The following is a 12,915-nucleotide window of genomic DNA, read 5'->3' on the forward strand; positions in this document are numbered from 1 at the left end:
TGCCTCCCCCCCAAATACCCACATTCGTTTTAATAGCAGGTTCCAGTTAGTGCTTATAATGGAACATTATGGTTATGTGTTACCTAATGAAGTTTTAGTGATAAGTCACATGTATATTCCCGAAGTTCATGTTTCCTAGAAATAGCATAATGATGTAGTGTTTAATTCTCGTAGTAATAACACTATGTTGTCTAATTTTCACTTTCTCTCTAGTATAATTTAGCCTTGTGCTTCTGTCCCCATCCCTCCATCATGACCCTAAATACACAAAATACACTTTTATGATACTAACAAGACCCTGCATTGAACCATTGGCTTGGAAGCAACCAACAGATTAAGGACTGTGAAAATGGGAAATAAGTGATGGTTATTGTTTGCCAGTTGCATGTTCTCTGTTGTACCACAGATTAGAAAGCAAGAACAGAAGTGAGGTGATATTTCATAGTAAGTTTGATTTGCATTACCCTGATAATAAGTAGTGAGGGATAGAGACATAGAGATTAGGGTGCTGCCTTGCTTGTGGCTGAGCTCAGTTTAGTCCTGACCACGTGGTCTTCTGAGCATCACTGGTTGCAAACTCAAGGTACAGGGTTACACCCTAAGTGCCTCTGGGTGTGACCCAAAAAAAACAAAATAAAACAAAGTGATGATGAGCATTTTTAATAAACATAATAGTTTCTTTTGCTGTGAAAAATCTTTTAATTTCATATAATTTCAATGGTTTACTTTGCTTTTATTTAATTTGTCTTTGGAGTTGAGTGAATCATTTGAGTACTGTGAATCAGTGGTCTAGTTCAGTTTTTTGTCTGTTCATATTACTGATCACTACAACAAGATGTCATCTCACACCTGTTGTTTTATATCAGAAAGACCAGAAATACTAACTGATGGCAAATTTGAGAAAAAAGGAAAAAATCATACAATATTGATGAGAATATTCACTGGTCTAGTATCTATTGCAAACAGTATGGAAGATTCTCAAGATGTTGAATATAAACCTGATGAATGATTCAGAAACTCACAGCATATCTATCCGAAGAATATTAAAGCATGTATTTGCAATCTCATTTGTTGGAATAAGATAAGTAAAAGATAGTAAAGTAATAAAAATCCAGAGACAATAAAGATAGGGTCAGGAGGACAAGTTCATTGTAGGAAGCTTGCCACAAAGAGTGATGAGTGCAGTTAGGGTAGAGAAGGGTCCACTATGACAGTCAGTTGGAACTGATCACTTTGAACAAGAACTGGGTGCTGGAAGGGGATAAAGTGACATGCAATGCACCCTTCCATTATAATAGTGTAAGTCACAGTAGGGGAGGGAGAGGGGGTGAGGAAAGAGGGAAAGGGAAGAGGTAATGGGAAGGGGGGAGAGGTAGAGTGAGGGTCCAGACAACTGTAGGGAAGGGACAGTGAAACTTTAGTTCCATCATGTAATAACTCTGAAGAGGTGTGAAAAAATAATTTCAAACTTACCATGACATTAACCAAAGTTGCTTCCATAAAATAGAGAGATAAATAGGAATTGTTAGCAGCCTTCAGAGTATAAATGACCCAGCTTCACAGCTTCACAACTGATCTTGGAAGAGATACCAAGCCACTGAAATTCCAGGTACACTGGTCTTCCAGCTGAAAACTCCGGGGGCTTCTCAGAGTGGGGATGGGCAGCTTTTACTCACTACCTCAGACTGCTCATACTGTTGGAACATTGCCTGAAACATATATATTATAAACAACTTTTATATACCACGGAGTTTAAATATAGTTTTAAAAGTACCCCATCAGTATACAGAGGGAAGAAATTACATCTATGCATATTTATATGTTGGGAAGAGAACTCAAATGACTACATGCATATTTTGTATGCAAGAGGCCCAGTTTCATTCTTGACACCTTGTCCTCTCTTTTTTTTGGGGGGGTGTCACACCCGGCAGTGCTGAGGGGTTACACATGGCTCTGCGCTCAAAAATCGCCCCTGGCAGGCACGGGGGACCATATGGGATGCCAGGATTCGAACCACCAACCTTCTGCATGCAAGGCAAATGCCCTACCTCCATTTTATCTCCGGCCTCTGACATCTTCTCCTCTTAATGATCCCCAGGTAGGGCTGGGAGTAGCCGTTCCCCCACCCCAGAAGTGTCCCAAAACTCCACTATTGTGGGGAAAAAGAGCAAAGTGATAGGAACTATTAAATAATCCTCTTCATTGAAAGCAATGAAACTAACAAAAATTCAAGAATAATTTTTGTTAGATACAGAGAAACCTAATTGAAAAACAAAAGTGTCTTTTTCAGCACCTTGACCACCTTGAGGGAAACAGAAAGTTTGTATGTGGTGTTGAAAGAAGCTGCACCCAGCTGTGGCATTTATACTTTCTTTGGATGGCTTAAGTAGTTTGAAATTTGTTGTTAATGTAAGAGTGAGTGATGAATCTGCCAGTGATGATATATATATATTTATTTATTTAAATATTTTTGTTTGTTTTTTGGGCCACACCTGATGATGCTCAGGGGTTACTCCTGGCTATGCGCTCAGAAATTGCTCCTGGCTTGGGGGACCATATGGGATGCCAGGGATCGAACCCAGGACTGTCCTGGGTCAGCCATGTGCAAGGCAAATGCCCTACTGCTATGCTATCACTACGGCCCCTGCCAGTGCTGATCTAAAGGCAATATTGAAAATCTTTTGGAAACTAGATAAGACTAATTTTTTTTTTGTTTTTTTTTTGTTCTTTTGTTTTTTTTGTTTTTGGGTCACACCCGGTGGTGCTCAGGGGTTACTCCTGGCTGTCTGCTCAGAAATAGCTCCTGGCAGGCATGGGGGACCATATGGGACACCGGGATTCGAGCCAACCACCTTTGGTCCTGGATTGGCTGCTTGCAAGGCAAACGCCACTGTGCTATCTCTCCGGGCCCGATAAGACTAATTTTTGAGAAAATTGTTTGTCAGGACAAATCTTCAATGTAGTAATCAGAGGTATTCTTCAAATCATGATTCTGAAAATCTGTACTTTTATCTGTTTAGAGCTATGTGAGAATTCAAAGCTTTCAAGTAACAAGTCTTGCTTGGGGCATTGCTGCAAATTAAAACCCTTTGAAGTCTGATTAGGAAAAACTCCACACAAGACCTTTTACTTTACTAAAAAGTCTTGATGCCAACTTGCTAAAGGAGTCAGTAACAGACTATGGGTGATCTACATAGTTCCTTTTTCAGATATGCACAAAAATTCCGTTGCAAAGAAAGTTGGGGGGGGGGGGGGGAAGGAGCACTGCATGAAAAGTAACATACCTTTCGAGAATTTGCTAATTGCTAATCATACTCCAAACCTCCGTCCTATTTTGGTTATCTTTATTCCACTATCGAGGAATACTATCTTCTTCCAAATACCACATTGACCCAACCATTGGATCAAGGAGTTAGGCAGTTTATGAGACCTACTATGTTCATGAGGAGCATTGGGCCTTTGCTGCAGCTGAGGGACTCTGAGGAAACATGGATATAGTTCAGAAAGATTGCAGCATCTGCCTTATGTGGGCTGAGTAATGTCACCAAGGATCATCCGAGTGGCTCCTAGAAAGAAGACATACCAGAGGCTCATAAGTGATTTCAAAGAAGTTAAGGGGATGTGGAGGTTGCAGAGATGAACAAGGTAGTGATTGAGATGATCAGCCTTTCTTGGGGGGTGGTACTACACCTGTAATAGCTTTCCTTCTGGGGGCTATTCCTTGCTTTGTCTTCAGGAGACCATGTAGTGTCAGGCCTCCTTCATGTAGAGCCTATGGTCAGCCCTCTGAACTGTGTTTCCCACCCTGAGAAGACAAACACTATTAACCTTAGTATGGTTGAAGGCAAGTACTCTGAGAGGCAGCCCTCAGGAACTAATTAGGGGTTATTGGAACAGATAAAAAACAAAGAAGCCAAATAAACCACAATGCACATATTCTAAAAAAGCAATACCTCAAGAAAAGCTTCAGTAGGCCTGTAGTTATGGTTCAAATGCTGTGCATGTACGGTATCCCAAACTTTCTAGTAGTATCACAGGTCTCGCCTTCCAGCACCTTTGGGAGTGACTGATGCCCCCCATATCAAGAGACTGAAAAAAAAAAGTAAAGTCATGAAGAAAAAAACCTTGAACTAGGCCTTTCAGTCTGCATTCTTTAAGAAGGCATCGTTAACATTGGAGATGGTGAAGACCTACCAGAGAACAAACCTGCCTTTCAAGCTTGCAGCCATATGCCTGATCTCTGAAACTGTCTGGGGCAAAACAAGGACTAGACAGAAGGAAATGGTAACAAGCCCTAGTCCTTGGATTCTAGAACTGAGAATGTTGGAAGGGCAGAGTCAGGGAATGGGAATAATATGGTGGACTAACTGGAAGATATATAAGGATATTCAGTTGTGGAGTGCCTGGGCATTTTGATGGTGGTGAAGTGAGATAACTATCAAATTATAATCATTAACAGTGTTGTGAACATGTGACATAAACTATAATAATGACAGTTTATTTTTTTGTTTTGGGCCACACATGGTGATGCCCATCTATCCGGATGTTATTTACTTTTTCAGCTCCAGGAAACAAGGAGGAAAGTTTTATTGGTAATGATGTGAATTTGTTAAATATGTTATTTGTACACTGATCAGTTCTTTTTTTCATTTTCATTTTTTTCCCACATGGCAGGAGTGTGAAACCAAGATTGCACAAGAGATAGCCAGTCTTTCAAAAGAGGATATTTCCAAAGAAGAAATGAATGAAAATGAAGAAGTTATAAATATTCTCCTTGCACAAGTTAGTTATTTATTCTCCTTTCTTGGGGGATGAGGCAGGGCAGGAAGAATCTTTTATCTTGATGAGTTCCTGTGCTGTTCTTGGCTCTGTTCTTGGGTTACTCCTGGCTATGCTTGGAACCATACAGTGTAGGGGAATCAAACCCTGGAATCCTCCATGCACATAGAGCTATTTCCCTGGCCCTACAATTCTTCTAAAAATATGTTTAATTATGCAGCTTACTCTCAACTGAAACCTGTATTCAGCATGTTTCAGGATGCAGTAAGTCTTCCTAACTCTTACCATCTATCTACATTAGATAGAGTTCTAGACAGAGCTCCATCATCCTGTAAAGCTGCAACTTTGTGAGCATGTGTTGGGATGATTTGGGCCACTCCCGAAAGTGCTCAGAGGCTATTTCTGGCTCTGTGCTCCGAGGCTGCTCCTGCTGATGCTAAAGGGACCAGGGTAGGCTGCAGGAAGGCAAGCACCTTATCTATCCCTCTTGCCTTAAACTTTGTAACTTTTGACCAACATTTGCCCTTGTTTGCCAGCCCTAGTAACCATCTTCTTACTTTTATGCGTTACATATTTTTTAAAGATTTCATAGATATGTTATATTTGTCTTTGACTTATTTTACTTAGCCTGGTATCTTCTATGTTTACTCATGTTGCCATGAGTTCCTAAAAGGAAAAAAGGGAGAGGGATGGAGGAAGGGAGGGAGGAGGAGGGTTAATAAGAGTGTTCCTACGGTATATCCCTAGGAGTGGTATAGCTGGATCATATGGGAACTCAATTTCCAGATTTTTGAGGAATCTCCATATAGTTTTCCATAAAGTCTGGACTAGACGATATTCCCACCAGCAGTGAATGAATTTAGCAGTGAATTTTCCCTACATCCTCACCAGCACTGATTGTTCTTGTTCTTTGTGATGTGTGCCAGTCTGTGGTGTGAGATATCTCATTGTTGTTTTGCTCTGCATCTCCCTGATGATAAGTGATGTGGAACATTTTTTCATGTGCCTTTGGCCATTTGTATTTCTTTGAGGAAGTGTCTGTTCATTTGTTCTCCCCATTTTTTGATGGGGTTAGATGTTTTTTTCTTGTTGAGTTCTGTCAGTACCTTGTGTATATCTTAGAGATATTAGCCCCTTGTCTGATGGGTGCTTTCTGATTTTTGTGATATACTTTTTCTTACTTTTTATGGTATATGTTTTTCTGTATACCCTACATTATATTGAGATAAGTTTCTTCTAGACTTGTTCATTTTGTTAAGGATATAGAATATTGTCAAGTGTTTTAAGTTTTAGTGAGACAATCACGTGATTTTTTAGCCATGATTAAATTAATCTATGTTAATGTATCTCTTTTGTATGTGCTTTGGGTGGGCATACTCAGTGGTGCTCAGGGCTACTCCTGGTTTAGTGCTTGGTGGGGTCACTCTAGTGGTGCTGTTGGATGGACCCAGTGTTTTGCTAGTATATTTATTGAATATTTTTTCATTTCTGTTCACCTGAAATTAGATATAATTTTCTTGTAGAATTATTACCTAATTTTTATATTTAATGCTTGTTTCATAAGATATCTTGGAGTGTTCCCTTTTCTTTAATGTTCAGGATTAACTTTAATTCATCTTTAGATGTTTAATAGAAATCATTTTTATATTACTTTACTACATTGAGAGATTTTTGTTTCCTTATTATTATTCTGTCCAGGTTCTTTATTTCTTCCTTAGTCATGTTGGTAGGTTGTAGTTTTTCTAGTTTTCTATCATATGATAGGTTTTCCAGTGAATTAGACATAATATTGTATTTCTTAGAATTTAGCTTTAACAGGTTCCCAGAACCTATTTATTTCTAGAAATATGTATTCTGCTCATAGTAGTCTTTCTCTCGCTCTCTCTCTCTTTTTTTTTTTTTTATGCTTTTGGGTCATACCCAGCAGCACTTAGGGGTTCCTTCTGGCTCTATGCTCAGAAAGATTGCTCCTGGCAGGCTCAGGGGACCATATGGGATGCTGAGATTCGAACCACCTTCTGTATGCAAGACAAACGCCTTACCTCCTTGCTATCTCTCTGGTCCCTCATAGTAGTCTCTTACGGCCCTTTATATTAGTTGTAAAGTGCCCTCTTTGATGTATAATTTTACTTAATTTCTCTCTTTTTCAGTCTAGCTAAAAATTTGTCTATTTTATCTTTTCAGGCAACTGACTCATTTTGTTTACCTTTTGCACTGCTCATTTCTACTCTGCTCTGTGTTGTTTGCCTCCTTCTTTGAGCTTGATCTATTTGGTTTTTGATATAAAGATGGTTTATATCAGTTCCTGTTTTTAAGATGTATTGAGTCACCATGATATCCAGAGTTAAAAAGTTGTTGATGGTTGAATTTTAGTCATACAATGTTTGAATACCATCCATTTACCAGTGTTCATTTCCCTGTTTTTCCTTCCTTCCATATTCCCCCAACCTACCTCTATGACAGACATTTCTTCTTCTTTTTCTTTCCCTCCCCTTCCATCTCCCTCCCTCATTTTTTTCTCCCCTCCCTTCCTCTCCCTTTTTTCCTTTTAGGAACCGGCTTTGCAATGTTATTACTGAAAAGGTATCATGTATTAATCACTTTACTTCCTTTTAGCACCAAGTTATTATCCAGACTGGCCATTGTCATAGTGATCCTTCTCTCTCCCAGCTCCTCCCCTCATTTCCATTGTCTTTGATTATTATTCTCATACTATGGGAATTGTTTTTTATTATTTCTCACTGATGTTATTGTCCTGCTCTCTGATTCATTTTAATCAGCATGATCCTTTTCATGTATAGGCAAATATTACTTCCTTTTTTTTTCCCCCTAACAGTTGCACAGTATTCCATTGTGTAGATGTACCATGGTTTCTTTATCCCCTCATCTGCTCTTGGGCACTTAGGTTGTTTCCAAATTCTGCAATGAACATAAGAGTGCAGATTTCTGCATTGTGTTTTTGGGCCCTTAGGTTATATTCCCAGGAGCAGTAGTGTGGAATCATCTGGGAACTCAGTTTCTAGTTTTTTTGAGGAATCTCTATATTGTTTTCCAAAAAGGTTGACATTCCCACCAAGAGTGAGTGAGAGTCACAGTCCTTATTTTATTATTAATCTCATATTTTACTGTTATAAGTTTCCCGCCTGGAACTGCTTCGCTGTATCCTATACATTTTGGTATGCTGTGTTTTTGTTTCATCCACTGCTTATTCAGGAGTATGCTTCATGACTCTTCATGGTTGTGTTAGAATTATAATTTGAGAAGTTCAACTACCAAGATGTTTTCTCTTTTAATTATAATTGTAAGATGAGTTAGAGATCTTTAAGGCTTGGCTGTACCTATTACATAGGAGAAAGTATGGAGAGTGTTGGTATGGAATGAAAAAAGGGAGAACAATTTTCTACTGATCGAATGCTTCTCACCATACAGTCCTCTTAATCTCATATCATCCATTTATAGCTCTAAATTATAGGCATCTCTCCTTATTTACAAAAGATACCTATGGTATTTATTTCACATTAATGATATTAGATTTTGTTTAGTATTTTGAAATGTTCTGACTTATTTGTATTCTGACATCACAAAGTTTGGTATCTTTGAAGTGCAATGATGCAATGATGCAGTTCTTAACTGGTACTTGCTGCTGATAACATCTTTTAGATAGTTTTATTTTGCTTTTTACAGGTCATTTGTTGAGGTGGATTATTTATTTGTTTTTTTTTTGGGGGGGGTCACACTCGGCAGCGCTCAGGGGTTACTCCTGGCTCTGCTCAGAAATCACTCCTGGCAGGCTTGGGGGACCACATGGGATGCCGAGATTCATACCACTGACCTTCTGCATGCAAGGCAAATGCTTTAACTCCATGCTATCTCTCTGGCCCCCATATTTTAGTATTTATTTGCTCAATAAATAGCTCTTGAGTATCTACCATATTGCAGACGTAGAGTTGAAGATGAACTCATTTCTTTTCTATTGAATTAGTTAATCACTCTTATTCTGTTTTGGAAATTCTTAGTTTAATGAATGAAATTCTAGACTCTGACAACAGAAACTCATGTCTGTGGGATGCTGAAAGTCCTCTAAGTCCAGAGTTTTTCTGTTAATTCTATTACATTGTTTCATCTAGCCAGCTTCTGGCAGGCATCGGAGACCATATAGGATGCTGGGATTTGAGCCACCGTCCATCCTGGATCAGCTGCATGCAAGGCAAACAACCTACCACTGTGCTATCTCTCTGGCCCCCCCCCCTTTTTTTTTATTTTTTAGGCCACACCTGGTGGTGTTCAGGGCTTACTCCTGGCTTTGCATTTAGAAATTACTCCTGACAGGTTCTGGGGACCATATCAGGGACCATATGGGATGACAGGGATTGAATCCGGGTCAGCTGCATACAAAGCAAATGTCCTCCCTGCTGTGCTGTCAGCCCCAAATCTTTTCTTAAGAGAGATGAAATCCCAATTAGTCTTTATTTTAAGGTGTAATAATAGTATAACAATTATTGGAGCATAGCTTTAGCAGGTACTCAGAAATATTGGAGGAAAAAAAAATCTGTGTGTTGAAACTCCAGGGTATATGGCATGGTGCATCTCTAAGAGAGAATCTTATCAGACTTTGACTTAGTCATAGTGTATTTTGGACTCTGATTACAGGTACTTGTGCTATCTGTATAAATGTTAAAGACTTTGGCTTTCTCTTACTCCTGATTTATATAGTCTGTCTCTCTCTCTCTTTCTCTCTCTCTCTCTCTCTCTCTCTCTCTCTCTCTCTCTCTCTCTCTCACACACACACACACACACACACCTTGCAAGGTTTATCTTTTTATCTCTAATAAAAGGGACAGTTCTGGAAATGTGTTTTCCTGGCCTTGATCCTGAGAGAGAGAAAGACATGCTTACACACGCTCATGCATACGTGCACTCTCTCTTGCCCCCGGTTCCTGGTATCTGAGGTTTTCTTCTGCGAATCTCTTTCTGCACTCTGATCAGTCTGCTGGTGATGCTGATAACAGTTGCTCACTACTGGGTCCACCTTTTCCTAGTAAGAATGTCAAAGGCCATCTTGCCCATAATTAGAGTCTGTTTCTACTAAAAGATGGTACGACATTCAGGAAGAACTGGAAAGCAAAAGCAAGATTTAATCACTTGAACTTTGGCTTTGTGTCCAATGTGCTAGCCTCAAAAGGAGTCTTTGTAAAATGAAGAGTAGAATTCCTAAGTGGGATCTTGTGAAAAAATGTAGTCATTCTTCTCAAATAACTTAGTTTACCTTTGTTCAAAGAAGTCTTTTTTCGATAAGAAGGAAACAAGATCATTTTTGGTTGTACACAGAGCAAGCTGCAAATGATTTACTGGAATATTTGTTTTGTTTAAATTTAGGACCGCACCTGGCTTTGTCTTTGGCTTAGCTCTGGTTCTGTGCTCAGGGGTAACTCCTGGCGGAGCTTGGGGAAGCCTGTGCAGTGCTTAGGATTGAATTTGGTTGGCTGTGAGCAAAGCAAGTACCCTGCCTCTCCCTGATCTTCCTATGCCTCTGGCACAATATTCATTTTGTTATGTATAACAAAAATACTAAAGATAAAGAATTTATGCCAACATAAAGGCACCCAAAAACAACATTTCCTGGATTCAGACTCAGGAAAGTATTGACCAATGATCATTATTTTAGGAGAATGAGATCCTGACTGAGCAGGAGGAACTTCTAGCCATGGAGCAGTTTCTGCGCAGACAGATTGCTGCAGAAAAAGAAGAGATCGAGCGTCTCAGAGCTGAGATTGCAGAGATTCAGAGGTAAAGAAAAGCTAAGGGTTTAATGTTTCTAATTTGTTTACTTAAATATTATGGTACATGTGTCTTGTTTTCAGACTTAGATTTAAAAGAATGAGGCATCTGAAGTATTCCTGTGGAGTTAGGTGCAGTCGACTCATGAGCACCATCTGCATGAAAATGGTGGGGTAGCAGGTATAGCTTCCATGGTTGTGAGGTTCCTCTTCATCTCTCATCCTGGTAGCCGTCAGCAGCATGGCCGGAGTGAGACTGAGGAATACTCTACCGAGAGCGAGAGTGAGAGCGAAGATGAAGAGGAGCTTCAGATCATCTTGGAAGATTTGCAGAGACAGAATGAAGAGCTTGAAGTGAGTTTTGGGGTGTGTGTCGTTGTGAAGGAATAAAAATCAAAACCAACTCGTTGAAAGTAGTAGAGTTCACTTGTAATTACTCCCTTGACCCCTCTTAGTATGTTCCCCCTCAGTAACCAACTGAGAGGACTGGGTGGAGCAGAACTTAGGGTAAAGTTCACCTCCAGTGAGCTGGAGGTGGTTTGAGTAGGCAGTCTCCTCCAACGGAACTTCTCTCAGGCGGGGCTCTTTCATGGATGCTATCAGATCATTTGTTTCAGACCAGAGTCACTTTCTACTACCAACTTAGGCAGCTCTGAAGGATCTGACCTTTGTTCCCAGAGAGGACCTGGGAAAATAGTAGTGGAAATGGACTCAGAGTAGAGTGATCTTTGCATGTGTGATGTCCCAAGTTCAGTTACCTCAGTTTTACTTCGAAGAACAAAGAGCCAGAGAGGGAGGGAGGAAGCAAGGAAAGGAGGAAGGGAAAGGGGGAGAGAAAGGGAGGAGAGAGACAGCCATCCAGAGAGCGAGGAAGGAAGAAGGAAGAACTCTAGTGTGATGAAATAAAGGATAGAGTTTAGTCTGACTGACCATAAGGAGGCAGGAGCGCCAGCTCTGAGAGGGGCTGGACTGGGGAGTGACTGCAAAGTTTAAATGGTCCTGATCAATTTCCCTTTATTACCAGAGTTTTGCTAATGGTTTTAGAGAGGAGCCATTCTCCTTTTAGGAAGGATTTTGAAATTCTGACAACAGTTTTGTTTCCCTCATCCAGGTAAGTTCATCTGATGGGCAATATCTCATAAGGTTCCCCAAACACTGCTAGGAGTGAATCCTGAGTGCAGAGCCAGGAATAATCCTGTGTACTGCTGGATGTGGCTCAAAAGCAAAACCAAAAATCCTGCTCTATTTTAGACATTAGGATAGGGTAGATTTACCTGGCACGCGGCCACTATCACCGGGAGTGATATTGGAGCACTGCTGAGTGTGGAATACACACCCCATTTTTTTCTATTGGTACGTTCATGGTATTTTTACCCCTAGTGTATTTTTTAATCAGCGACATCATTTATATTTAATTTTATTCATTCTGGGTCGGATGTTTGTGTGTCTTGTTCGCATGTTCTTACTTGCCTTCTGTTTCATAGGTTCTTGTGTGGATACCCTTGCTGTTCTGTGCTCCTAAAGCATCATTTTCACTTTCTTGCTTAAGTCACAAATGTTCTTTCTATTATTCCTCAAGATAAAGAACAATCATTTGAATCAAGCGATTCATGAGGAGCGAGAGGCCATCATTGAACTGCGAGTTCAGCTCCGCCTGCTTCAACTGCAGCGAGCCAAGACTGAGTCCACACCAGAGGAGGAAGAGCCTGAGAGGTGTGGGGGAGCTGCTCAGCCCCCCAGAGACACTGTTCCAGAAGTCAAAGTGGCTAAAGAGCAGCCAAAGGCAGGCAAGGAGCAGGCTAAGCCGTCCCCAAGCAGAGACCGGAAGGAGACGCCCATATGAGACGCTGCGGGCCCCGGAATCCTCCAGCTCTGACAGACCTGTGCATCTTACTGTAATACTGAGGGTCGGAGCAACGACTCTCTGCTGTACATGCTGTAAAGATGCCCCTTTTCCTCACTGACCTTCACACCCACGACTTCTCCACTCAGGCTCAGGTTACATGGGAAGACAAAGGCGGCAGATGCACACGCTGCGGACTTATAGGGGACAGACCAATTTCCCAGATGGGGTCAGCTTCTTGGAAGATTAATTTTCTTTGTTAACTTAAAATAACTGTTTTAACCCTTGAGTGGCTTCTTTTTAAACCAAAAATTGTCTGTCTTTGCTTTTTTATTATGGTAGAATCAGGATCTCTCTCCTCTCACACTCCTCTCTTTTCTCTCTGTCTCTATCTCTGTCTCTCTCTTTCTCTCTCTCTCTCTGTCTGTCTCTCTCTCTCTCTCTCTCCCCCCCCCTCCTCTCTCTCGTTCAAGGGATACCAACCAAGGTGAACACTGCGCCTGCCTCGTGGCCCAC

The 12,915-nt window shown here is 40.6% G+C and overlaps 1 protein-coding gene across 1 annotated transcript in view; it reads left to right on the top strand.

The window, feature by feature from the left end:
* Window positions 1–12,686, top strand: part of RALBP1 (ralA binding protein 1) — a 46,736-nt gene extending 34,050 nt beyond the window's left edge. Inside the window, exons 8-11 of the mRNA XM_049770052.1 lie at window positions 4,675–4,782; window positions 10,445–10,566; window positions 10,787–10,910; window positions 12,136–12,686. Coding sequence (XP_049626009.1) covers window positions 4,675–4,782; window positions 10,445–10,566; window positions 10,787–10,910; window positions 12,136–12,399 — 618 coding nt within the window. The 3' untranslated portion in view covers window positions 12,400–12,686. The remainder of the gene's footprint in view (window positions 1–4,674; window positions 4,783–10,444; window positions 10,567–10,786; window positions 10,911–12,135) is intronic.
* The last annotated feature ends 229 nt before the right edge of the window (window positions 12,687–12,915 follow it).

Source organism: Suncus etruscus, chromosome 3 (genome assembly GCF_024139225.1).
Source record: "Suncus etruscus isolate mSunEtr1 chromosome 3, mSunEtr1.pri.cur, whole genome shotgun sequence".
NCBI lineage: Eukaryota > Metazoa > Chordata > Mammalia > Eulipotyphla > Soricidae > Suncus > Suncus etruscus.